Source organism: Durio zibethinus, chromosome 16 (assembly GCF_047325235.1).
Source record: "Durio zibethinus cultivar Kanyao isolate XHJ-2024 chromosome 16, ASM4732523v1, whole genome shotgun sequence".
In the NCBI taxonomy this organism is placed as follows: Eukaryota; Viridiplantae; Streptophyta; class Magnoliopsida; order Malvales; family Malvaceae; genus Durio; species Durio zibethinus.
The window spans coordinates 1,763,632-1,791,312 of NC_143177.1; the positions used below are offsets into that span (position 1 = coordinate 1,763,632).

Here is a 27,681-nt window from a genome sequence, read left to right on the forward strand (position 1 = left end):
ATAACATCACAAGTCAAAAGATAAAGAATCGATCGGGATAACACCGTGAATCAAATTTATGCTCGGAGGTCTTACAGAATCGATTGAAATAACACCACAAGTCAAAAGATAAAAGAATCGATCGGGATAACACCGCGAATCAAATTTATGCCCAGAGGTCTTACAAATCATGCTCGGAGGTCTTATAGAATCGACTAGGATAACACCACAAGTCAAAAGATAAAGAAATCGATCGGGATAAAATCGTGAATCGAATTTATGCCCGGAGGTCTTACAAATCTCAAAATCTTTGAATGCTCATCATAATCAGAGGCGATGAAACTTTAAAATTTGAAAATCTTTTAATCTTGAAAGTCGTGCGCAGAGGCTTTTAGAGATTATGCTTGGAGGTCTTATAAATCTCAAAATCTTTGAATGTTTCTCATAATCAGAGACAATGAAACTTTAAAAATTTGAAAATCTTTTAATCTTGAAAGTCGTGTGCAGAGGCTTTTGGAAATTATGCTCGGAGGTCTTACAAATCTCAAAATCTTTGAATGTTCTTCATAATCAAAGGCAATGAAACTTTAAAAATTTTAAATTTTAAATTTTTTTTTTAAAAATGGTTTTTTTCCCTAATCAGAGTTAATGAATGCAATCAATGATACAAATGTCCATCTTGATCAAATGATGCTAATGGAAATGTTGATAAAAATACAAATCTCAATGTAAATGTAAGAATGCGAATGCTTAATGCAATTATATTTGACAATGACAATATTCTTTTCATGTAAATGCTCTTACAAATACCTCTTTTTTTAGGATACGGATGCCATAGAGTGCAAATACGAATTTTCTTATGGTGCGAATGCAAATATCCTGTGCAAGTGCAAATTCAAGTGATGCAAATGTGAATGTCTTTCTTGTGGTATAGATGTAAGTGATGTAAATGCAAATATCCCTTTCATGATGCACAGATGAGCGATGCAAATTTGAATATCTCTTTTTTTTTTTATAAGTTAAATGTCTTTCTCATGATACAAGTAATGCAAATGCAAGATCTTTCAAAAGGTTATGCATCGAGAATTTTTATTCTGGATAGAACTTTGAAACTCTAAAACTTCTTTTGGGGCTAAATAAACTGGGCTTAAATTTTATTGAAGGCCAGCTAAACTGGGCTTAAAACCTCATTTAAGGCCAGATAAACTGGGCTTAAAACTTCATTGATGGCTAGATAAACTGGGCTTAAAGTTTCATTAAGGGCGAAATAAACTGGGCTTAAAAGTCATTGTTGGCCAGATAAACTGGGCTTAAAAGTCATTGTTGGCTAGATAAACTGAGCTTAAATATTCATTTAAGGCTAGATAAACTGGGCTTAAAGCCTCATGGATGGCCAGATAAACTGAGCTTAAAGCTTCATTGATGGCCAGATAAACTGAGCTTAAAGTTATTGTTGGCCAGATAAACTGAGCTTAAAGTTATTATTGGCCAGATAAACTGGGCTTAAAGTTATTGTTGGCCAGATAAACTGGGCTTAAAGTTTCATTGAGGGTCAGATAAACTGGGCTTAAATCTTCATTTGAGGCCAGATAAACTAGGTTTAAAGCCTCATTGATGGTCAGATAAACTGGGCTTAAAGCTTCATTGATGGCTAGATAAACCGTACTTAAAGTTTCATTGATGGTCAGATAAACTGGACTTAAAGCTTCATTTGAGGTCAGATAAACTAGGTTTAAAGCCTCATTGATGGCCAGATAAACTGGGCTTAAAGCTTCATTAATGATCAAATAAACTGGGCTTAAAGTTTTTTTTTTTAGAATTTCGCGATCCCTATCAAAAAAGAAAAAAAATAAAAATTTTCTTTCCAAATGGATGTAATAGTTCTGTAGATAACGATGTTGATTCAAAGGGTTCCAATCCTTGAAGGGAGTGAAAGAGGCATGCATGCTCACAAATGAAACACAAGCTTTTTTAAAAGCATGAATTCCTTGAAAATCAAACATATTCAACATTTTTCTTAGTCTCCAAATGTGACATTTTGATATATGTCAAGATCAGCTGTAAGGGCTTGAGATTTTAAAGGGTTATTCAGGAATAATCAACCCATCTCAGACTTCTATGGCTTTGTTATTTCATGTCTTTCAAAAAGGTTTGGTTTTACTTTTGTTTAGCATCCACCATACTTAACATCAGGAGTGACCTTTCAGGGTTGGCTTTAGACTGCCCTTTTGAGGGTTTTCACCTTAGAGCCACTTTTATTTCTATTTTTCTCTTTCTCTTTTTTTTTTTTACACACCATGCACTTGAGAATTCAAATCTAATCCAAAAGAGGAAAAAAAATTTTCAAAAAAGTTTAACGGTTCAAATAAGAGATTAGGTAATAAAAGGAAAACTAAAAAAATACATGTTCATTTTTTCAAGAGAAACTCTTTAAGTTTAAGCTTTCATACTTGATCCAATATAGACTTTTCAAAGGTTATAATGTAGGTTAAGGTTCATGGTTGCCAAAGAAAAGGATAAAAAGGCCCAAAACAAGTATTTAAGTGTATTTGAAACTAAGGATCATTTTTCATTGGAAGGATACACTCTAAGGTATATTTTATTTTATGCCTTCCACTCATTCATTTCTTTCTTTTTTTTTTATTCTATTCTTCATTTCCTTTCTTTTTTTTTTTTACATCTTTTCACTGAGTGGATTCAAAACTTTTATTAACTTTTATATTGGGTTTGTGCCCCTATCACATGAGATTCCATTAGACATTCTCATTCTTATCCTTGAAACGCATTTTCTTTTTTTTTACCCCCAATATGAAAGGTGATCCTTAGTCATGGTTTATTTTGAAAGAATTCGATCAGATTCAAAGGAGTAACAAGAGATAAATTTTTTTTTTTTTGTGAAGAGATAATGAAAGATGGCCATTTGTCACTCCAAGCATAAACACTTAAATTGAAGACTACTCTTCAGGAAAATAAACTTGGAAAAAGGTTTTTTTTTTTTTTTAATCTCAAAAAATTTTTTTGGTTTTTTTTTTTTAAAACCTTGACTTTGTCATGACCTTTTTGGATTTACTCAAATTTTAGTACATGATGTCATAACCAATTTTTCTTTTTTTCTCTTTTTTTATTTTTTTTGTTTTTTTTTATGCCCTCATAGCTCACACCTAGATTCATTTTGCCAATAACACCACCCATAATGAAAGTAACTACAAGAGAAAGGTTATATGAAATGGATAAGAAAAAGATTATGTGAGGTAAACATGTTTAAGGTATCAAATGATCTAAGTTACTCCATAAAAAGAGAACAAAAGGGTTAATCATAACTTAAGTTATCTTAGAGGTAATGAGGTATTTCTTTTCTAACAAACATACCTCAAGATAAAAGATCGAGTTAATTTTGGGATAAAAAGCTGAAATGGTAGTATGTTTAAGTGTATTTTGGATTTGAAAATTTTGAAACTGCAGCATAATCTTGTCATATTCAATTATCGCATTTGAATTCTAAAAAAAAAGTCATATAGATTTGATTTTCTAGGAACCACACATTTTTTAATGGCTATTTCATTTGTTCATTGCTTTAGAAAAGAATATTGTCAACAATATCAGGTGAAAATAAGGTTCACAGATTCAAACTCAAGGCTATCAAGGGGTCATGACTGATGAAATGGGGTCAACTGAATGAGAAAATTGGCATTTAAGTATTTGAAAAATTTTTAATAGTGATCGCCAATTCATCTTAGACTCAAAACTTCATTTTTTCTTTTTTCATATTTTTTGCTTCTTTTTTCAAGATGTTTCCTTAGGCTCGGTACTTAACCACATGGAGCTTTATTCATATCTAACATTTTTTTCTTTTTTTTTTTTAAAACCAACTATATATCAAAACTTACACGAAATAAAACACTATGATGCACAATGTTTACTCATGCAATGCAAACCTTAAGACTTAACCAAAAAGAATTTAATATCTAGATCATACTCTTGAGGTGATATTCAAAGTTACACAAACAAAAGTTTTCCCCTTGATGTTTTAACTTTAGCATCACTAACTTACAACTTTACTACTATCAATCATCAAAATCACCAACTAGCTCTTTAAACTTTACAGCATCTATGTTGATCAAAGCTTGAACTTTATCCTTGAAGGTAGTACAATCTTCTATGGAATGCCCCTTAACTCCATCATGAAATTCACATTCAGCATTAGGATCATACCACTTCGGGTACGGAGGCTTTCTAGGTCTTGCAAGAATAAAAGAGATTATATGATTCTTTATCAGTAAAGTAAAGAGCTTAGCATAAGTTATTGAAAGTGAATGATAAACTTTGGCTCTCTTTCACTTACGACTCTGTGAATGGCTTAAGTTGATCATTGGTTCTGTTCATGGTGAAGGAATTTAAGCACACAGATGAAGTGGTCGAGGAAAATCATCAATCGAAAATATTGGTTGAGGACAATATGGTAGCCATTGTGAATAATCATCCGTTAGATCTTCCTGCATCATGGTGAGATTTCTCTTATTTTACCATTTAAAAATTATTTCTTGGGCTTATTTTGTAAAAATATCTCCTCTTTTTTCATCACCAGTATCTATAATTCTCCCTCTTCTTATCCCATTCTCAATTTTACCCACAGCAAACAATAATTTCGTAAACTTTGATGAAGTATTGCTGATCAACTTATCATAATAGGGAGAAGGAAGGGTATCCACAAAGAATCCAACTCCTTATTGGTACGAAGTGGTTATACTTGCGATGCCATATTCTTCCATCTAACAGCATATTCTTTGTAGCTTTCATTATGGTTCTTTCTCATATTTTGAAGGGTTAATCAGTCTGGAGCCAACTCCAACATATATTGGTATTACTTTAAGAATGCCTATGATAAATCTCTCCAAGTACGAATTTGAATACTTTTTAGACTATGATACCAATTAGCTGTTACCTCAGTCAAACTTTCTTGAAAGACATGAATAAGCAGCTTTTCATCACCAGTATACCCAACCATTTTGTGACAGTATTGAGTCAAATGTATTTTAGGACATTCAGTTTCGTTATACTTTTCAAAATCTGAAGCTTTGAATTTTGATGGAATAACGAGATCAGGCACTAGACTAAGCTCATTGGCACCAACATTTTTGTACACATCATGGCCTTCAATTACCTGTAATCTCTCTTTCAACAGATCAAATTTATCTTTCATTATCGTATCTCTTGATAGATTTGGCACCCTATTTAATTTTTTTGATTCTTTAGGATCATCGCCATTAGGCACAGCAGTGGAGTCGTTAAAAGTGCACTTGAGATCAACATTTGTCTAAATTGATGGCATCTTGGCAGAAAGGCCAATATAAGATTGATGATTTGCTGGAGGTTCCTGTAGGATATGAGAGTCTTGAATATATGTGAACCCAGATGGATACAATGGTGTCTCAATAGCTATTTCCTCCATTGCCCTGTGTGTTTCAACAATTCTTTTTCCTTTAGTCAACTCTGCTATCATCTGTTTTAATTCTGCCTGTTATCTGTTCACGTTTTGTTGCATTCTCATAACTATTTCATCGATCTCTCCTTGGGCCTTTTCTACTTTGTCTATTCGACTGGCATTTTTATTTTTCATAATTTTGGTACTAACTCAAGTGCCATAAGTGTTCAGACTCAACTGACCTTGTTTCTTAGGATAGCTATCCTTGAACCTTTTATTAATTACCAGAAGTCAGAAATGCATGGCATGAATTCTATTATATAAAAAAATTGCTTTGAAGGTTTGACGAAAATATATTTACAATTATCATTCCTTATCCTTAGCTGGCATGAAAAGCAATGAATTCAAGCAAATGATGCATGATATGCAAGTCAAATTTTATTATTTTGGTAAGAGGAAACTTGGATTCCATCTTATATTTAAAATGGGTCATCTAGATATATCCCTTCTGTCTCAAAAATTTGATGAAGACATACTTGCGACCATCATTCTTTCACTGGCTCTAATTATTAAAGGTGGATAGAAGCATCAATTCATAGAAAATCTAGGTTAAAAGAAGTTTTCATTCATTCCAAAAGTATCAAGTTTACACATCATAAACCATTCTAGGACTGGGGTCAAAAAGTGCCAATCTTGCTCTCATTTCCCTTTGTTTTTCTTAAAAAATAGTTGACTATGATTACTAGGAAGGCTAACTCTTTGCTTAAAAAGCTTTTTATTCATCATCATGACCAATCTTATTGTTGCCTACAGTACTGCCTACCATTTTGACATGGATCAAAGAAGGGTTCTCATGAATAACTGGCTTCATTTTGGCATCAAAACTCAAATATCCAGCTTTCATCAGTCCTTGCACCCTACGTTTCAAAGCTGTGCAATTTTCCAAAGAATGGCCAATGATGCCAAAATGGTATTCACATCGAGCATTAGGGTCATACCATTCAGGGAAAGGTGGTTTACAAGGTTTAGCAGGGATAGGGGCAATGAGGTAGTTCCCTAAGAGCAGTGGGTATAACTCTGTGTAGGACATGGGTATTGGATCAATAGGGGCTTTTTCTTTGGTGTTACCAGAGTTTTTCTATCTTATGGTTGGTTCACTTTGCTGAAAAGGTGTTGGTATAGTTGGTTTCAAGGTGAATTAAAAAATTTTGGGTCGAAGATCGGGTTCAAAAGGTAGTGATGGGATAGCATGCTGAATAGGCAATTGTGAAATATGAGATGGTGGATATAGGTTCAAGTATGAAATTCTTGGTGGTTGCATGAAAATTGGGGGTAGGTGCTTGGAAAGGAGGTTGAAAATGGTCATAAGAAGGATTTAGGTATGGGTTAGGACTTGAGATAGTTGGTGATGGTTGTTTGAAGCCAGGTGACTCCTTATTGGAAATCAAACTCTTGAGCTCAGTCATTTGCATGGCTAGTTCACCCATTCCTCTCTTAAGTTTGCCCAAACTCTGATCATTATTCAAATCACCCAATACCTTAGTTTATTCTGGAAAAGTGCTAAGACTAACAGGAGCTGATTGATCTTGACTTGATGGAATCAAAAATGACAACGATCCTTGAAGAGGAACAAACTCAACTCCACCACTACTTTTAACCATTTCTATCTATTGAGCCATATGATGTTTCATCTCTCAAAGCTCGAGCCATAATTCCTCTTGATTCAACTCCAAAGCACTAATCATTGCTTCCAATTGATCTTTCATTTTTGCCATCCTAATTTCTACCAAGACAGACATTTTATTTCGGGACTAAGACAAAAAATTCTAGATTATTACCCTTATTGAATGAATATTACAAAAACAATGACACATAAAGTATGTTTATGAACACATGAATATAATGGCTACAGAATGTCATGAAATGCATATATGCCTATGACAATGAATTTTTATATGTACAAATGAGCCAAATGAAAATTTTTATCAACCATGAATGTGTATGTAAGGAATGTAATGTTGCAGGGATAGCGGGATATGAAATGTAACGTTTGTTCCATACGACCCTACAGTTCATGAATATATATGCATGAAATGCAATGACATATTTACATGAATGATGAGATGTATTCCTATGACTAATACAACATACTTGTATGGAATGTATGAACCTATCAAGTGCATGTTACATAGAATGCAATGCTTGTATTATGCCAAACTAGTGAAACTGACACTACTTTTTATGATTTATATGGGATGGGATACATGTATTATTTTTTATGATGTATGAAATGCAAAAGATGAAACAAAAAAAAAAATTTTTAGAGGGAAAAAAAATAACTAAGGCATGAAAATTGATTTTTTGATTAGGCCAATGAACAAAGAATTTAAGAAAAATCTTTAATTTTTCTGAAAACCTTTTTGTTTTTTGTTTTTTTGGCTTGTTGGATAATGCTTAAAAAAAATCACTTTATTCTAAAATATTTTATGAAATTGTAAAATTTGAACAATAAATGAATGAACTGCATGTAAAGAGAAAATTTATTTATTTTTAGAAAATTCTTTTCTTTTATCATCCATTTCTGGTTATTTCTATAAAAAGATTGGCAAGGTTCATATAGCTTACGATATGCTGGGTTAAGGTTTATGTGTCTAACAGTTCCCAGACTATTCCTCACATCATCGCCCGTTATAGACTAGTAAGGTTCCCCGATCCTCACCCATTATAGGCTACTAACGAAAATTGTTCAATCTGAGTGAAAGTGTTTCACTAGCAAATACGGAGGTTATCACCTCACGAGAGCGTAGCTATTTCACTTCCTCCTAAAAGGGAAAAAACCGGGTCTAGAGCTCATGCATGCGAGTAAATATGCAAAGTGTGTGCGCAGTAATGTATTAATCAAAATAACATGAATAAATCATAAACACAAAATCAAAATAAAGTAATAGCTAACAAGCAATTTATTTTATTTGTTAACTTTTATGTTTTCAAAAAATAAAAAAAATTAAATTAAGTATCAAATAAAATCGATTAAATCCAACCATTGTCAATAGCGCATAATTAAAATTTGGCCTAACTCTCAAACTCATCCCCAGTGGAGTCGCCAAGCTGTCGTAATGATTTTGGGATCGTCAGACGTAAAATGAGTTTGTTTTAAAATTGAGAGAAATAAAATGAGTCACAATCAATCTTTGGTAGGGTGTGATTGCCCACCCAAAAGTTTATCCTTTTAATAAAACTTATAAAAACGAGTTTAAAGTTTATCAAAATAATAATTTTTGGTCTACGAAAAATTAGGTTGGATCCGGGAGTCGGTTACATGTGGGGAAAGATTAGCACCCCCATAACGCCCATAAATTGGTACTATTCAACTATGCGCTATTTTCGGTGTTGGATAAAAATGATTTTTGACTTGAAATTTAATATTAATTCCTTTCATTTTAAAAATATTTTTTTGCTAAAATTTTTATTTAGAAATATTGTGAAAATCTTTAAGTTAAAGAATTATCTTAAAATTTTCCAACATCTAGGCGGAATTTAAAATAACTCTTTTCGCTTAAGATTTAAGACAATAATCCTTAAAATGAAATAACAATCTTTATAGAAAATAATTGTTAGTAACTTTCCAACATCTAGGCAAAGTACCAAGAATTATTTCTTTCGGAATGTTATTTTTATTTTATTTTATAATATCACAAAAATATATTTTTTTAAAGTATTATTCTTTTTTTTATTATAAAATATTTTATCATTGAACAGTAAAGTAAAGAAAGAATAATGCAGTCAATTATCGATGATAACATGCTAACGTATGCATGCTAATGAATGTCATGTAAAATGAAATGCAATTTAAGAGTTGGATTCTTAAGTATAATGAGACCACCTCGACTCTCTAACATCTAAGCAGAGCTTAGGTGCGACTATTTATATTTAAGATCCCAATTTTATTATACTATTTATTTATTAATCTTATTATTAATACGAATTAAGAAATCGTGTGAAAAGACTTAACGAAGTAAAATTTCCTAAATGCCCCATCATCTAAGAGACATTCGGGAACAAATTGCTTCAAATGAATTTTTCACACGTGTCCTTAAGATTTTTAGGAGGTTTTGAGTAAAGGAATTTTAGATTTTGGGGGGTTTTGGATTTTAGGGGTTTCGGATTTTATGGGGTTTGGATTTAAAGGATTTTGGATTTTTAGGGGGTTTAGATTTAAGAGTTTAAAAGTTTGGGATTTTGGATTTTGGGGGGTTTTGGATTTTAGGGGTTTCGGATTTTATGGGGTTTGGATTTAAAGGATTTTGGATTTTTAGGGGGTTTAGATTTAAGAGTTTAAAAGTTTGGGATTTTGGATTTTGGGGGTTTTGGATTTTAGGGAGTTTGGATTTAAGGGATTTTGGATTTTTAGGGGGTCTAAAAACTTAGGATTTTGAAAATTAAAAATTAGTGTTTAAGGTTTAAGTAAAACATAAACATCTCTAAAAATCTCCATCATCTAGGGGGACTTTCGGAGCAAGTTCAAATTTTTATAATTTTTGAACACTAATTAAAAATTTCTTATGTGTTTTTTTTTTTTTTTTTACGAAAATTTATTCATAATAATTTCCCAACATTTAGGCGAAATTATTTTTTTAAAAAATATTTTTTATTCCCTCCAACATCTAGGCAAGAAAAATAATAATAATAATAATAATAATAATAATTTTTAGCATTTTTAATATATATTTTTAATTAGTACTTGTTTTCAATTTTATTATTATTAAAACAATTAAACATTTATTCTAACAAATTTAGAAATTTATCATGCATAAATATAAAAATATACTTAAAATAACAAAAATAATAATATAAAAAAATTAGAAAATTAAAAAAAAAAATTTTTTTTACCTGAATCGAATCGGTCGACGGTCCGATCAACGATCGGTTCGACTGAACTAAAAAAGGGTCGGTTCGATGCGCGGTTCGGTTAAACGGTCTACGGTTCGGTTCGGTTCAAATCGGTTCAATTGGACCGATCAGCAGCGATTAGAAGAGCGGGTCCACGGGTCGGGTTGCGCGAATCTCGGGTCAGATTCGGGTTAACGCGTGGATCCTCCTTGGCCGAAACGATGTTGTTTTGCTCCTTAGGCTTTTATATATAACCGAAAAAACTTTTTTTTGTTCATTTGGTTTTTGTTTTCAGAAAAAAAAATAGGGGAGAGGGAGAGAGAGCTTTGGGGGAGAGGTCCGGCAGTCTCGCTGTCCGACCGTCGGAGCACCACACCGGTCGTTGCCTGGTCGTCGCCGGCGATGGTCGTCGGTGGCTGAAAAATCACCAAAATTCACCGCGATGCTCCTCTCGACCTTCTAAGTTCAGATCCGAGGTCTTTTTCTAGAGAATAAGCCTCGATCGGCGTAGATCGAGGTTTGAACTTTTCTGAGTTTGTTGTTTTTCTTTTCTTTTGTAAAACGAAGGCTGATCTGATTCTTTTTGTTCTTGCAGGGAGCTCGACGCCGATGGTTCCTCACCGTAGGCGAGGATTGTGTTGTTTTTGGTTTTTGTTTCTGTTTTTACATTTCTGTTTTAGGTATTTTGTGTTGTGTTTGAGGTTGTTAAAGGAAGAGTATGGCTTGGTGTTCGAGCTGAAAATGAGAGGGTGCTGAGAGTAGTATGTCTAGAGGTTTTTCAGAGGGGTTCCAATAGCTTTTTTGAAAGGGGGTTCGAGAGAGAGGTTGAAAGGGATTCTAGAGAGTTGAAGGGGAGAGAGGTTGGGGATTTTAAAAAACTCTAAGGTGGCTGTAAGGTGGCTGTAGGCTGGTGGGTAGACAAGGGGCTGGTCAGAGGGCTGTAGGGTGGCTGGTCGGGGACGGCAGCAATGCCAGCCACCCTACTTTCTGTTTTTTCTGTTTTTTTTATTTTTTAATTATTTTTTTAAAATTAATAACTATTTTTAATTATTATTATTATTATTATTATTATTAAAATTAAAACAGTAGATCCGGACAAAACCGATGTCTACAGGCTATAAAAGTAATTTCATAACAACATTATCATGACATTAATCACAAAATAAATTTTATCAAATATTTGTAGATTATCATTTTATTTTTTTTCTTAATACTATTTTCTTAAAATTTTTCTTTTGGATGAAATAAATTGAACAGCTGGTTTTACATTGTCAATAATCTTATAATTCCCATTCCACTCTCATAAAAAAAAAAAAAAAGAAAAAAATCCCACTCACCCAAACCTAAAACAATTGTTATATATATTGAGTGAAAATATTAATACACATACATTCGTTCTAAATGCATAGCAAGATTTGGCAATTTATACTTTGATTATACACATTCATAAGTATTATTGAAAGTTACCAAGAAGATAAAAAGCTCATGTAATTTTCATTGGTTTGAATCATATTGATCATAGGCAATTATCTTGTTTTCTCTTACATGCTGCATTATGTTAATTAAGTTATAAACTCGGATTATGCAATCAACCTTAAAAAAAAAAATGCATTTGGACATTTATTCATAGTTAATGTATATCTATGCTCAAAAAATAAGATTCAAATTTCTTATTCTCTAATAAAAATTTTAAATAATAAAATAAATTACATATTATTATCATGAACCATTAAAAATAAAATAGATGATATATTTTTGTACTATATCATATAATACAATTAGGGATTGATTTAGGATTTTGTTTCAATGGGGTAAACTTACTATTTAATATATTTACTTAAAAATTTTTATTTAATGTAAAAATAATGTTTTCTAAATGTAAAACATACTTTTTAGCTTTAAAAAATATTTCTTATAATATAAAATTTAAGTCAATTTTTTTTAAAAGCCATTAAAACAAATACAACAAAAGCTTATAATATTGAGACTGAAAGTTTAAATATCAAATTTTGAAGAGTCATTGCCAATGCAGCCTTCCTTCACTTTTCCTTCCTTTTCTTGATATTTCCCCATTTAAGCTCTTTATTCTTCCATATCATTTTACTCATCCATAAAATCCTAACATAATTTAATAAAATAAACAAGAACCTAAATTTTGCCAACATGCTTGTAATATTAAAAAACAAGATATTAGAATTTTTCCCATGTTTTTACCTTCTATGCCACCTTAGTTCACCATAATAAGCCAAAAACCATAATCATCTTTTCATACCTAAATTGAATTCTCACAAAAGCAGGCGAGAGGATGGTTTGGGTTTTGTGAATAAAACTTTCACTACATTTAGGATTAGAAAGGACATTCACATTAGAAGAAGAAAACAACACACACATAAAAAAAATTGAGACCCAAAACCCATTTCCAGCACCTCAACACCTATACACCCAAAGCACCCAACAACCAAAACCTCCTACACCCAAACCATCAACACACGGAGCATCCCTGAGACTTAGACAAAATTGTTTCTACCATCACCTAATACCTATTCGACCAGTCCCACCAAAAAAAAAAAAACCTTATCATTTTTCCTTTTAGAAATCATAAAAAAAAAATTAATCAAGAAAATCACAAAAGTCACAGTTTTCATTGTGTGAGAAACACAGTTAGCAGCAAATAAGAATAAAAAAAATAAAAAGTAATAAAGAAAGAAGAACAAAACAGTAGTTTGGCAATAGAAGAAGCAATTATTTGAGAAGGAAAACAAAAAGAAAGAAAGAAAAAAAAAAAAGAAAGAGAAAAGCATTTGGGTGATGGCTATGATGCGGGAAAGAGAAAAAAAAAGGAATAATGAAGAGGAGAAGAAGAAAAAGAAAAAAAAAGAGGATAGAAGGAGAAAAAAAATAACAAAAAAAAAAAAGAGATATTCGACATTTAGTTGAGAGGAAGAAGAAAAAGTTGTTCAATGGAGAAAAAATGAAAAAAAGAGAAGAAACAAAGAAATTTAAGACCATTTGAAGAAACTGAGCCCAATTCAAAAAATTCAGATAAAATTAAGTGTCTACATTGTCCATATAAAATAAAAACAATAAAAGATAATGTACTTTAATATATTAAAAATAAAATTTTATGTTATAGACTTTTTAGTGGTTGTTTTATTTCACTCGTTATGTAGTTTTACACTATAAGAGTTTTTTAGCTTTAATTTTTACTTATTTCTCATTTTACAAATATTTTAATGTTTGACTTCGACAATTTTACATTAAATGGGTATTTCTCACAAATTAAAAATGAAGTTTGAAAATAGAAAGAAAATATAATAAACAAATAGAACAAAGGAGAAAAACTATGCTAGGTTATAACTTTAGCTAGCTACGGTAAGATCTACATAAAATAAATTATTTACAACAAATAGAACAATGGAGAAAAACAATGTTAGGTTATAACTTTAGCTAGCCAAGATAAGATCTATATAAATTAAATTATTTACAATAAATAGGACGAAGGAGAAAAGCGATGTTAGGTTATAACTTTATCTATATAAATTAAATTATTTACAGTAACTAGGACAAAGGAGAAAAGCGACGTTAGGTTATAGCTTTAGCTAGCCAAGATAAGATCTATATAAATTAAATTATTTACAATAAATAGGACGAAGGAAAAAAGCGATGCTAGGTTATAACTTTAGCTAGCTAGGATAAGATCTATATAAATTAAATTATTTACAAGCCTATATTTATTAATGTCATAACGGCTTAAGGGACTTCTTGACGAATTTTAAAACAGATCAAAATAACGAGCCACATTCAATTTTTTTAATTAGGTACGATTGACCATCTAAAAACTTATCATTTTAATAACACATTAAAGTTAATTATAACTTTTTAAAAAGATAAGTTTTATGTTTGCAAAAACAAAGTTGAGTTCTAAAGTACGGTTACGTATAAAGAAATATTAATACCCCTATAATGTCCATTTTAAAAATGATATCAATTAATCATGTGTTATTCCTTAACATTGATAAAAGTTATCATAACGTATAGATCCGTAGACCTCCCAGTATACATGAATTGGACGAGTCAACATCAATTTTTTTTATTTCAGTGTAATTGATCACCTGATCAAATTTGTCATATTTAAAGAAGAGTCACAAGATTAACTTGGTATCTTTAAATAGTAGATTCTGATCTACGAAACTAAATTTTATGTTTAGAAATATGGTTACGTGTGAGAAAAGTTATAGTACCTTCACAATGCCCATTAAAAGATGGTACCAGTTTGATTTTAAATTATTCAACCTTAAAAATGTTTATGCTTTACCAAAATATTTATTATTGAGAATTAATCTTAAAAGTACCCTAATAGTTTGATAGCAATTTAAGATAATTTTATCATCTTAAGAGTATTCATGGAGACTAATGTCCCATTCTGAAGAAGCTTCATCGTCGAATTTATTAAAATATTTTATTCAAGAAAATTAGTAAAGTTCTCTAATAGTTTTGTAATATTTACTTTAAGATAGATCCTCCAATAGTTTGATAAGATTTTATTTGAAAGATATTTATAAAATTTTATTTTTTTTTGAAAATTTATTAAATCATCTAATAGTTTGGTAGGATTTAACTTTAGATGCAATCCTTCAATAGTTTGATAAGATAAATTTTTTTTTTTAATTTATTTATGAAATTTTTCAATAGTTTGGTGGATTCCATAAAATTTAAATCCGTGAAAATTATCTAATAGTTTGGTAGGATTCATGAATTTATTTGAAAAATTTTTTTTATTTTTTTATTATTTTCTTGTTTTCTAAAAAAAGAATTTTTATAAAATATTTAATAAATAATAAATTGCTTAGTAAAAAAAAATTAGCAACAAGAAATAAAAAAATGAAATGAAAAGAACTTAAAATATAAAATCAAAATCAAAAAATAAAATGAAAAAAAGAAAACATATGATCAAGTTGGGTCAAAGCGTGGGTTAGCACGTAGGTCACGGGTTTATGTGCGGATCTGATACCTTTAAAACGGTGTCATTTTGGGATGCTATAAAAACCAAAGTCCTATGTTGTTCTTCAAAAGCTTTTTGCTCTCTTTCTAGGCCTGAAAAATTCTCTGACTTCTCTATAGAAAAACTCAGAAATTCAATCGAAAATTGAAAAATCCACTAGTTTCTGAAAAACTGGATGGAAACTAATCGAAAAACTCAAATCTTGCGAAAAAATTCAACTGAAAAATTCAAAAATTCTTCCCAAAACCAAAATTTTTTTAGATTTTTCCCAGATTCTTCAAATTTTTTCAGAAATCCAAAATCTCAATCCTTGCACCCTAGAACAAAAACCAAAAATTTCAAACCCTTCCTAACTACCAGAACCTCTAGTCCAGAATCTCCAAAACTAAATTTCAGCAATAGACCACCCAAAAATTTTTTTAGAATTTTAAACACTACTTTTTCTCCTAAAAAAATTCATTGTGTGTGTTTTTTCATATTGCATCTAATTTATAAGCTATCCTCAATAAAAATTTTAGGGATATGATAGAACCAATCCAACATTCAACCCTGGGATTGAATTCTACCCGAGCCTAATTTTAGGCATAAATTCTTGTTGATTTTTTTGAATTGAATTGAAAGTCTTTTGATTTGATTCTATACTAAGACCTTTGACTGCAAATTGGATCTCTAATTCAGTTGACTGGAAATCGATTCCCTTATTCAATCGTAAATTAGGAAAAAAAGGAAACAAAGATGATAACAATAATAATAATAATAATAATAATAATAATAATAATAATAATAATAATAATATAATATAATATATCATACTATACTATACTAGTAATAATAATAATAATAAAATAATACTAATACTAATAACAAAAAGAATAATAGCAATAGCAATAATAAAAATTAACTCCGATTGACCCCAAACACAGATGGGTGTCTACAAAAGTAATATTACTTTTGATATTTAAAAATAATTTTCTTAATTTTTCTTATTGCAAAAAGAAAACATCTATTTGTTTTTCTAATTTTTTTGAAAGATAAATAAGAACTTTATGTTTTGAAAATTTTTCAAAAATATTCTAATACTTTAGTAATATTAAGAGAAAATTTTTCACTTAAAGATCTCTCAAGAATCACTATGTAACTTCTCGTGAATCCTATCTTTGGCAGGTAGTTTATATTCATCTTAAATATCAATACTTATAATATGAATAGTAAAATGATACTCATAATTTAACCCAAATAATATTTCATTTTTATAAAAATTCACTTCTTATCTTTTTAATAAATAAAAAGTAAATGAGAAATCTTTATTGAAATTTATTTTAAATGCCTCAAAAATTTGGTGGCATTTTAGAAAAATATTATCACTTAGAGATTTTTAAAAATCACTACTTGAACTTCTTTATAATATTATCATCGAAGATTTTCGTCTACTTTCAAGATTAATGTGTATGTATGAAATGCAGATAATGAAATGTGATATGCATGCAAAAGTTTTTATCTTAATAATCTTACTTATTTTTCTTATATTATCTTTCATCTAGCTTAATCTCTTTTGATTTGTTATTTATTTTATTTTATCTATCTTTGTTTTAATTATCTAATTGTTTTATTTTTATTCTCTTTTTAAAAACAAAAAAAATATATATATATATATTTTATTGAAAAATTTTCTAGACACCCCGATACTTTGACAATATTATAGAAGAATTTTTTTACTTAAGAATTTCTTAAGAATCAATAAACTTTCTTAGAATCCGATCATTGAAGATTTTCATTTATGTTTCCTCACCTATTTTAAAAATAAAAAATTAATTACTGCAAATAATATTCATTTATTATATATAATTCTATTATTAAAAAGGATTATTTTTCCTTTCATCATTTTTATTATTTTTCTTATTATTATTTTATTTTTTTTATAAAAGTAAGTAAACTAAAATCCTTTGTATTGATTATTCTTCTAAAAGTAAACTTTAGAAATATGCTCTGTGGTTAAGGCTGAAATAAAAATATTTTTTGAGATTTAAAATATGATACTTAATTATCTTATTATTTGTTTTATTATTTTTTTTACCCAAAATCATTACTTTTTTTGTTTTTTTATTTTTTATCTAAATTCATACTCTCTCTTTAAAAATTCATTCTTTTTCTAAAACCAAATCTAGTGGGGGCAAAATGTAAAGCTATTAAAGTTTTGTCTAATTCCACAATATATTTAAAAAGAATTTTAGGATTTCGCTAGAGGCAGTTGCCTCATTGCACCCATTGTAAACCCATCCCTGAGTACAAATGTGTGTAGACTTTAATTAATAAGAGATCGGCAATACTAATATCTCATCCCTGATATATCAAAATCCACAAGCAAAGAAGAAATGAAGCTAAAGCAAAGCAAAGCAAATTAAATTATGCACATTATTGAGAAATAAACACACACAGCATTCACTAACATAAACAATAGAGTAAATCCATAAAAAGCATACCAATATATTTGTTTAGGTCAATTCAGAATGACCTATTCCAAACTCAATTTACTAACAAACAAATTTTTTATATATAAAAACTTTTGAAATGAGAAAATTCACTAAAAAATTATTTACTCAAAACTTAATTCAAAATTCAATTACATCATTTTAATAACTCACTCACTTAGCTATTCTTTTAGTATCTAACTATTTGAGATTTTTAAATTAAAAAACAAATTATCTTATTTATAAAAGTGAAATGTTTTATACTTTTATTAAATTTTTGATGTGAGATATAAGATAAACTCTCAATTTTTATAACTTCATTCAATTTTCGATATAAAATTAAAAGATTTAAAGTAAATCTCAACACTCGTGACGATGATTTTCATGTTGTTAAGTTTATTTTCTCCTCTTTTTATCTTAAGTAAATTGTTATACGTATCTCTCGAGTATTGCAACGACTAGAGCCTGTACATGTGTAGTGTAAGCGATTTAACTGCTCTTTTGCCAAAAAAAAAAAAAAAAGGCAAGTTACAGAAGAATAAACCAAATGCATAACTGAAAAGATTTTACATCCAAGCATAGAAAATATTTGATTCGTCCACACCCAATTCCGCAAGAGAGTCTGCAAAAGCATTACCTTCCCTGTAAGCACAGATAAATAATCTACCATTTTGATCATATCTCTAAGTCCATCAATTTCTTTAAAAGTTTATCAATGTTGACCTTTTGTCAATTTAAATTCTAAAATTTGACCCAATCTTGAAATAGTCCATTATTAATTCTTGAAGCACCAATGTCCTCCACAAAATCTGTTCTTCTTCTTTTTCTATGTGTTTAATGTGCCAATATTTTCCTTACTTTTTAGACTACAGAACAAATATGCTCCGTCAAGGTATTTTTTTTGGGCGAGGGGATTTTCTATCTATTTAATTTTTTTCCTGGTTATCTTCACAAATCATAACCCAATTTTTCACACAAGTATTACATTAACATTCAAAATAAAACTCCATTAGCCACTAAACCAACAACTCAACAAACCCAATATTTCAAATACTTCCATTAGTGCTATCTCCTTTTCATATTTTTCTCCTTCTTTTCGGTAGTGCAAATATTATGCAAGTTAAAAAAACGATTTAATTTCCATTAACAACAAGCAAACTCTCCACTGCTCCACACGTCTCTCCTTCTCTCTCTCTCTCTTTCTCTCTTTTCCCTATATATAAACCTTACTAATCCCTCTCAAACCCCTTTAAGCCCTCTCTCAATTCCCTTTTCTTTTTCCCACTACTCATCCCACCAACTTTTTCTTTCTTTTTTTTTTTCTTAAAAGAAGAGGAAGAAAATACAATAAGAGAAGAGGAAGTAAAAACAATGGTGAAGTTCTCAAAGGAGCTTGAAGCTCAACTAATACCAGAATGGAAAGACGCCTTTGTTAACTACTGGCAACTCAAGAAACATGTGAAGAAGATTAAGCTCTTTAGAAAAAATAGACAGCCTCCACCTGAGCTTAACCAAGACTTTTGTCGCTCAATTTTCAACCCCATTCGTTTCATTGCCATGAAACTCTCGACCAAGCTCCTCAGCTCCAATAACAATACTGAGATCATTCAGGTAATAAAACTATAACTGTAAAATCAATCAGAATTTCTTTATTATTATTATTTTTGTACGTTTTAAGGTGTTTGAGAAAATGGGTTGCAATCATTTTTGCATTTCTTCAATGATTTTGACATAAAGTTCTAAAATTTTCCTTCAAAAATGGGATTTCATTTCGTATGTTTTGAGCCAGTATCTCCTATTTTCCCTCATGTTTTTGTTGAACTTTGTTCCAAGTCCTTTCTGGTCCTTTTGCTCACGTACCAGATTTATCATTTTCTTTGCCTTCAAAAAATTTCAGTTGAGGTTTTGTTTTTTTCTCCGATCATGATATGAAAACGATTTCGTTTTCGTTACATTTCTCACCGTTTGATCAATGGGTCCCATATCAAAACCCCCACGATCAAAAGTTGATAAATAAAAACAAAGTTATGGTACCAGGGGCGAAGCTCGGGGCCCTTAATCCTGTTGTTATTAAATGAAGAGAATATTATTTGCCCATCCTAGAATTTATAGATTGCACCTTTCTCATTTGATCGTATAAATTTAATGAATTGTTAAGGCTTTTTTTTATATTTATATATTTTTTAATTTGATCAATTTGAATGTAAATTTTTTTAATTTTTTTAATATCTCATATTTTATTCTAATCAAAGCTTGTGACAATTTTTATGTTTTTCCTTTTTTTTAAGAGTTTAAACAATTTCTTTCTACATTGATATAATATAATTAAAAAAATTCATAGTACACGTATTTATCTCAACCACCAAACTGAAAGTCCTGGCTTCTTTCACTCATGGTGATAACCCTTTTTTACCATATATCTTGTTTGTGTGCATGATTTAATAAACTTTAATTATTGTACTCGGTGTTCTTTATAGAAAATTTCGTCACCTTTTCGTTTCTTGCAAATTATCTTTTTCTTTATTGGAAACTCGTGCTTTCTACATTCTTGGATATTTTTAGTATAATGTTGGATGTAATCTTGAAGACATAGTGAAATATAGCTGGGGTTTTTTCATGATCATTTTTTGGGTACTTTTTTTTTCTTTGGGAGTTTCACATTTTGTCACGAAATCAAATAAGAAACGGTTGCATGTGCTAGAAATCAAATAAGAAACGGTTGCATGTGCTAGTATCACGAAACTATTGTGAATAAGAGGATGAAAAACAATAACTTATACCCAAAAAATCAGTGCAAAAGACACCGAAGATAAGCGGAAGCTGTTGAACAAATATCAGTTTTTTATTTTACTTTTTGTGTTATAGGTAAGGAGTAAAACCATGGAGGATGGTAGTGATGAAGAAGAAATACTCTATCAGACTGAGCTTGTTCAATTGTTTTCTGAAGAAGATGAGGTACTAATGATTTTTTTTTTCCAAATGAGGTAATTATCCGAGGATAAGTCAAGGTTATAGCTTTACAAGTGCTAGGATTTGAATTCAAACTCGCCGGACACGTGAATGAGCTACGCTCTGAGTTCATCTAATGAATTATGTATATATAAAACATTGAAAAAGAATTGGAATCAAATGAAGCCATTTTTTGTAACGACTTTTGCGTTCGGTCTATTTAATTTTCCAGGTGAGGGTATTTTTTGAAAGGTTGGATGGAGAGTTAAACAAAGTGAACCAATTTTACAAGACTAAAGAGAGTGAGTTTCTTGAGAGAGGAGAGATACTGAAGAAGCAACTTCAAATCCTGGTCGACCTCAAGCGGATCCTCAGTGACCGGCGACGGAAGCCAAATGCAGGGATTCTTCCATGTTCATGGTCATCTTCTCCCTGCAACTCTGATCTCTCAGGTGAGAATTTGTATTTTGCTTTTCTGTATCTCCAAATATGAAGTAGAACTATATATATACCCTTCATGTGCTAACAGCTTTATGATAACAAGTAGTATTCGATTTCGTGAGCTCAAGGGCAATATGGTAGTTTTGATTAGTTTATGGAACATTGGTCTGGTATGGCATGATGTGAATGGTTGCTTCTTGCAATACTGAAATTCAGAGACTTTTGTTCTTTCACGAATTTTATTGGTTCTTGTTAATTAGCATGCACAGCTCAATTTTATACATGAAAAAAATAGTAGGCTGACAAATTGTAGCGAATTTTCCTAACATGATCGTTAAAATTCTTAAAGATAATAGAATTCAAAGTTTAGTTCAATTGATTTATTTATTTATTTTTAAGAGATATTATCGAAAAGATTTGGATTCGAATCCAAATACATATAACATTTTCTCTTATTTCCATGCTATGCCTTAAAAATTCTTGTGTATCTCAGTTTTGGTCCATCTCACCTAAACTTCTGTATAGCCGAAAAAAAAAAAACAAATGACAATCATTAGAACTTATAGGTGTCGTATTTGAGTTTATTATCAAAGGACCACATGATTGTTGATGTTTTAATGATAACGATTAATGCAGAGAGCCCCACAGAAATGAATGATATTTCCAAAGAAATCTCACCAACAGATGAGGTGATCGCAGCTTTGGAGAGGAATGGAGTGAATTTCATCAATTCAGCAAGCAGCAGGGCCATGACAAAGAAAGGGAAGCCAAAAATGGCTATGAGGATCGACATCCCAGCTACCACACCGACTCGCACCATCCAAGCTGTTACATCCATGCTCTGGGAAGATCTAGTCATCAACAACCCCAAGAAAGAAGCCCCTGGGGATTTCATTAATAGGAAGAAGATCCAATGTGCTGAAAAGATGATTCGGAGTGCATTTGTGGAGCTTTACAGGGGCCTTGGTCTGCTCAAAACTTACAGGTTAATATCTTGAGAATTTTATTCAAGTAAATTGAATATGGGATTTTTCAGCTGTAATAACTGAAAGCTGGAGGATACAGCTGCATGGCAACTAAAATTTTAACACACGTAAGGCTTCTTTTTGCATTTACAATTCCAGATAGGTGGTGAAAGTGATGGATATAATTTGGCTGTTTTTGAAATTTATTCCAAATTTTCTTGTTGGACCACAACTTGTCGACTTTCAAAAAGTCATACACGCGAGACATATAGGAGAAAGATTTAGGCCCTGTTTGATTCAACTGAGATTTCAACCTAAAGTCTAAACTTTTCTGAACTGTGAAAAGGTAATGGAATTGGGATGAAAGCTTCAATAATTTAACCATAAAAAAAAAAAAAAACACCCAAGAACAAAAAACCAACAACAGCCATTGGATTCACCAACTGAAACATGGGCACGATTATTTTGAGATTTTCAAAAGGAATTGAGAAATGGGCGATAAATGTAATGCTTGAAGGGCCATTTACCAGATTTCATCACCTTCACTCGTCTAGTGAATTTGGTTATTTGGTGTGAGGCCTTTTTGTAGTTGCTAGAAAGATATCTTTTCTGTGTTGATGAGATTCTAATATGTATGAACCATTTGTAGCAGCTCACTAAATATGGTGGCTTTTACAAAGATACTCAAGAAGTTTGACAAGGTAATCTATCTGCCTCATTGCACATGACACAAACCCTTTTTAAGAATACATGCCACAGTTATTATTACTACTTTTCTGTAAGCCACCTTTTTTTTTAAAATTGGTGTATTTCTGATGTGCACAGGTATCAAACCAACAGGCATCAGCAAGTTATTTGAAAGCAGTGAAGAGATCCCATTTCATTAGCTCTGATAAGGCAAGCTACCCATTTCATGCACAGCACAGGTGTTAACGCATCAGATCGGATGGGATTTGATTTAATTATTTTAACTAATATATAATATTTTAAATTTTTAAAATTCTCTTCGAATTCAAATTGATTTTTTTAAATTGAATTAATTTAAAACGAATTCTATCGATTTGGTGTATTGATTTTAAAAATTAATTTTTTAAATTTGTTGATATTATTTTTATGTTATTTTAATATATTTAAATAAATTTAAATATAAAATAATTATTTTATTTTATAAACAAGTTAAATTTTATCTAAAAACAAATTAAAATATAATTCTGTTCGTATATTTTCGATTATGTTATTTCATTACCTGAAAATGGATCCAAACTTAATTTAAATATTTATTATCCTGTCCCAATCGAACCAACTAAACAAATAAGATCCAAACCAAATCAAATAATATAGTTTGGGATCCGTTTTTTTATTTTTTTATTTTCTTCTCAACCCTTTTGTAGAGTAAAATTTTACTAAGCAAAGGCAATTGGATGAAAAAAAAGTGGAATTTATCCATGATAATGATATTGAAATCTCATTTACACCATTTCTCTTTACTACCTTTTTGTGATTAAATGAGAAATGAATGGTTTCTAACAGTAATTATTGTCATGAATTTTAAATGGCTTGGGAATTAAGGTTGTTAGACTAATGGATGAAGTGGAGTCCATATTCACAAAGCACTTCGCCAACAATGACAGGAAAAAGGCAATGAAGTTCTTGAGACCACAAAAGCAGAGAGATTCTCACATGGTCACCTTTTTTGTTGGTAATAAACCCTTTGCTTTTCTCTCATAATCACTATTTTTATCTAAAATTCAACATGCATGATGTGGTTATTAGTCACTTGGCCAAGAAAACCATTACTTTAATCCTCCATCATAGGCAAATTTGACAGGTAAAAATCCTGAAAATGGAAATAAATCATGGTCGGTGACCCAACAAGCAGTAACGCTGACATTCAAGAAATTTTACTGTCACTGATTCACTGAATTTCCTTCTTTTTACCTTTTTTTTTTTTTTTTTTTCATTTTGCAGGATTGTTTACAGGTTGTTTGGTATCACTGTTTAGTGTATATATAATATTGGCACACTTGTCTGGTATTTTCTCACCTAGCACAGAAACAGCTTACATGGAAACTGTCTACCCTGTTTTCAGGTGCTCCAATTACATTTGCCTCTCTATAATTTTCACCATTTTAACATTCCATGTGATTTCAATTCTCACATATATATAATCAGTTAATTGACCAGAAAAGCATATAACAAGGGGCTTCACAATAGATCTAACAATTCATACATTTGTATTTTTTTTATTTCTTATTTAATACGTGTAAGACACAAATTGTCATGTTATATTTCATTTTGACATGTCAAACATAATTTTTTTTTATCAAATTCGTTTATGATTTTTATTAAAATTTTAAACTCACCACTTTCATGTCTTTATTTTTATTATTTTTGAATTATATCATCGTATCGTATTAAAAATTGTCAAGTCAACTTTGCAACAAATCAAATCCTACAACCAACCTACTAAAAATGATTATCAAGTTTGATTTTACTAATTGATGTGTTATTAAAAAAAAATGAGACATTTAGATTGGTTGCAATTACTAATCGCAGCATTTTTTTTTATTTGCTGCAGTGTATTTGCATTGTTAAGCTTGCACTTGTTTTTGTATGGGTGCAACTTGTTCATGTGGAAGAATGCAAGAATAAACGACAACTTCATTTTTGAGTTTGCACCAAACACAGCCCTTAAATATAGAGATGCCTTCCTCATTTGTACCACTTTCATGACTTCTGTGGTTGGGGCCATGGTCATCCACCTCCTGTTAAGGATTGGGGGCTTTTCTCCTACTCATGTTGACAGTATTCCTGGAATTCTCCTCCTGGTTGGTCAAACAACTCCATTACTTCTATATTATTTTTGTATCCTCGTGCCTTTAACTGATTTTCAATCTCAATATCAGATTTTCATTGCCTTGCTGTTATGCCCACTTGACATCTTCTATCGGCCAACTCGCTTCTGCTTCCTTCGTATAATTCGTAACATAATATGCTCTCCATTTTATAAGGTAAATTTACTTTCAATATTTAAAATTTAGATCCTGACAACTTCGAGTATAAAAGGAATTTGTAACTGAGAATTTTCTTGATTTTCTCTTATTTTACATGTATGCAGGTTTTGATGGTAGACTTCTTCATGGCTGACCAACTAACTAGTCAGGTAAACATTCAATAAAGATGTAAACGAACTGAAAATGAAAGAATTTTATTATATCTTTAATCTTTTCGTTTAATTAATAAATTTTAAAATATTATTTGTAATCATTTATTAAATTTAATAAACAAATATAAACAAATAAAAACTGATTCTATTCATGAAGTATTTATAAAAAGTTCTCTTCGTTTATACTTTACTTTATAAACAAATCAAATATATACGAACTTTGTTATATTTGTTTAATTAATAAACTTCAAAACGTTATTCATGATTATTTGTTGTACTTAATAAAAAAATATAAACAAATAAAAATCGAGCTGTTCACTAATTGTTTGTCAAACATTTTTTTTGTATACATCGATCCTATTATTCAGTAACAAGCAATGTAGGCTAAGACAGAACAGATTTAGCACTCATTTCAGAATTATTGTGGAATCAACGGTACATTGTTTTGAGTTTCATTTTCCCTTCTGACCAATTACAATTATCAACCATTATGCAGATTCCATTGCTAAGACACTTGGAATCAACAGCCTGCTACTTTCTTGCTGGAAGTTTCAAAACCCACGAATATGCAACATGCAAAAATGGAAAGCTGTACAGGCAGCTTGCATATGTCATCTCGTTTCTGCCATATTATTGGCGTGCTATGCAGGTAAGACTTCATGGAACCCTTAGCATTCGTTATTTTCCCAGGAAAAGTTGTATATTTACTAGTCAACACATTACATGACATCAGTTGAAAAACTTGTTCAACTAACACTGTTGTTCAATTTAATTTCAAGTGCGCAAGAAGATGGTTTGATGAAAATGACCTGAACCACTTGGCTAACATGGGGAAGTATGTTTCTGCCATGGTAGCAGCTGGTGCCAGGCTAACATATGCTACAAAGAGCAACCACCTGTGGTTTTCTGTAGTCTTGGTGACTTCGGTTGTGGCTACAGTTTACCAATTATATTGGGATTTTGTTAGGGACTGGGGGCTTCTTAATCCCAATTCCAAAAACCCTTGGCTTAGAGATGATCTAATTCTGAAGAACAAGAGCATTTACTACCTCTCCATTGTGAGTTTTCCCTTACCGTAGTCAATCCTAGTTCTACTTTCTTGTTCATAAATTTGTGGGACAATATCACAAATGAACCTCAAACTATATTAAAATATTTAATATAATATTTGAATTTTAAAAATTTTTAATATAATATTTAAAAAGTTATTCATCAAGCACGTGTTATTATTTGAAGCAAACGATAATAAAAATATATATTATATTAATTAATAAATTTATAATTCATATATTATATTAAAATTTTTAAAATCTGAATATTATATTGAATATTTCATTATAATGAAATCATTCGTGACATCAACTTAATTTTTTTCCCAAAGAAGTTCTTAACGACACAAATCAAATCTATAACTGTAGGCCTTGAATGTAGTTCTAAGAGTTGCTTGGATAGAGAGCATCATGCGGTTTCGTATCGATCCAGTTCAGACACATTTGCTAGACTTCTTCTTGGCTTCCTTAGAGGTCATCCGACGAGGGCATTGGAATTTTTACAGGTATTTTCCATCCCAATTTCCAAAACGAGCCAAATGATTCTTAAATGAACTCTTCTAACACTAGAGAAACTGTTTCTGAACAGGTTGGAGAATGAACATCTAAACAATGTTGGCAAGTTCCGGGCAGTAAAGACTGTTCCATTGCCATTCCGTGAGACTGATTCGGAGGGCTGAGAGATTGTTAAATTCATGGAAGTTCCTGACCAACCTGACAGAGAGCAACCGATACCTTCGGCAGTTCTGTTACCATATACATAAAGATTCCAGGGATCCATATATTTCTGTGGAAAATCTCCCTCATCATCAATCATCAATCACAAATCCAATCCAAATCGTAGAGCTCCAAGTGAAAGAAAAGTATCAGCATCAAATTGCAATTCTAACTTGGATTTGCTGATATCTGAATCAATCTGATGTCTTAGCCAATACCCAAAGGCATTTTTTTCCTCCCCCTATTCTCTGTTGGATAATGAAGAACGAAGTTTAATATTGTTTTGAAGCTTGAAATTTATATTAGACTGTATAATGATGGGAACGATTGATATATGAAGCAATAGCTCTAGTCCAACATCAAGGACAATAAAATATTCTAATTGATCCTATTTGTACGGCTTTTCCAAATTATTATTAATGAGAATATTATACCATTCCCTAATGAATTAGCAAAATTATGCTGCAATTCTTTCATGTAAAAGTCAGGCTAATTAGAACCTCTTCTATCATTAGACCGGACACAATACAATGCCATGATAGAAAAATATTAAAAAAAATATATAAAAAAAATATAACTTAAAATTTTAATAAAAATTATATATAAATTTAGTAAAAGATCAAAATATTTGTT

At 30.6% G+C, this 27,681-nt stretch overlaps 1 protein-coding gene across 7 annotated transcripts; it reads left to right on the forward strand.

The window, feature by feature from the left end:
- The first annotated feature begins 19,012 nt into the window (after positions 1-19,012).
- On the forward strand, positions 19,013-27,492 carry LOC111292138 (phosphate transporter PHO1-like). Of its 7 annotated transcripts, none has more exons than XM_022884374.2 (15): positions 19,013-19,372; positions 20,627-20,716; positions 20,943-21,162; positions 21,788-22,136; positions 22,766-22,817; positions 22,942-23,013; positions 23,686-23,815; positions 24,085-24,205; positions 24,695-24,944; positions 25,023-25,127; positions 25,235-25,279; positions 25,779-25,931; positions 26,062-26,340; positions 26,701-26,837; positions 26,921-27,492. In XM_022884374.2, the coding sequence occupies exons 1-15, from the start codon at positions 19,133-19,135 to the stop codon at positions 27,009-27,011; spliced, it is 2,334 nt and encodes a 777-aa protein (XP_022740109.1). In that variant the 5' UTR covers positions 19,013-19,132; the 3' UTR covers positions 27,012-27,492. The 7 variants fall into 7 exon arrangements, with proteins under 7 accessions (XP_022740109.1, XP_022740115.1, XP_022740133.1 ...); XM_022884380.2 differs by having other exon boundaries at positions 22,769-22,817; XM_022884398.2 differs by lacking the exon at positions 26,062-26,340.
- Positions 27,493-27,681: the final 189 nt, after the last annotated feature.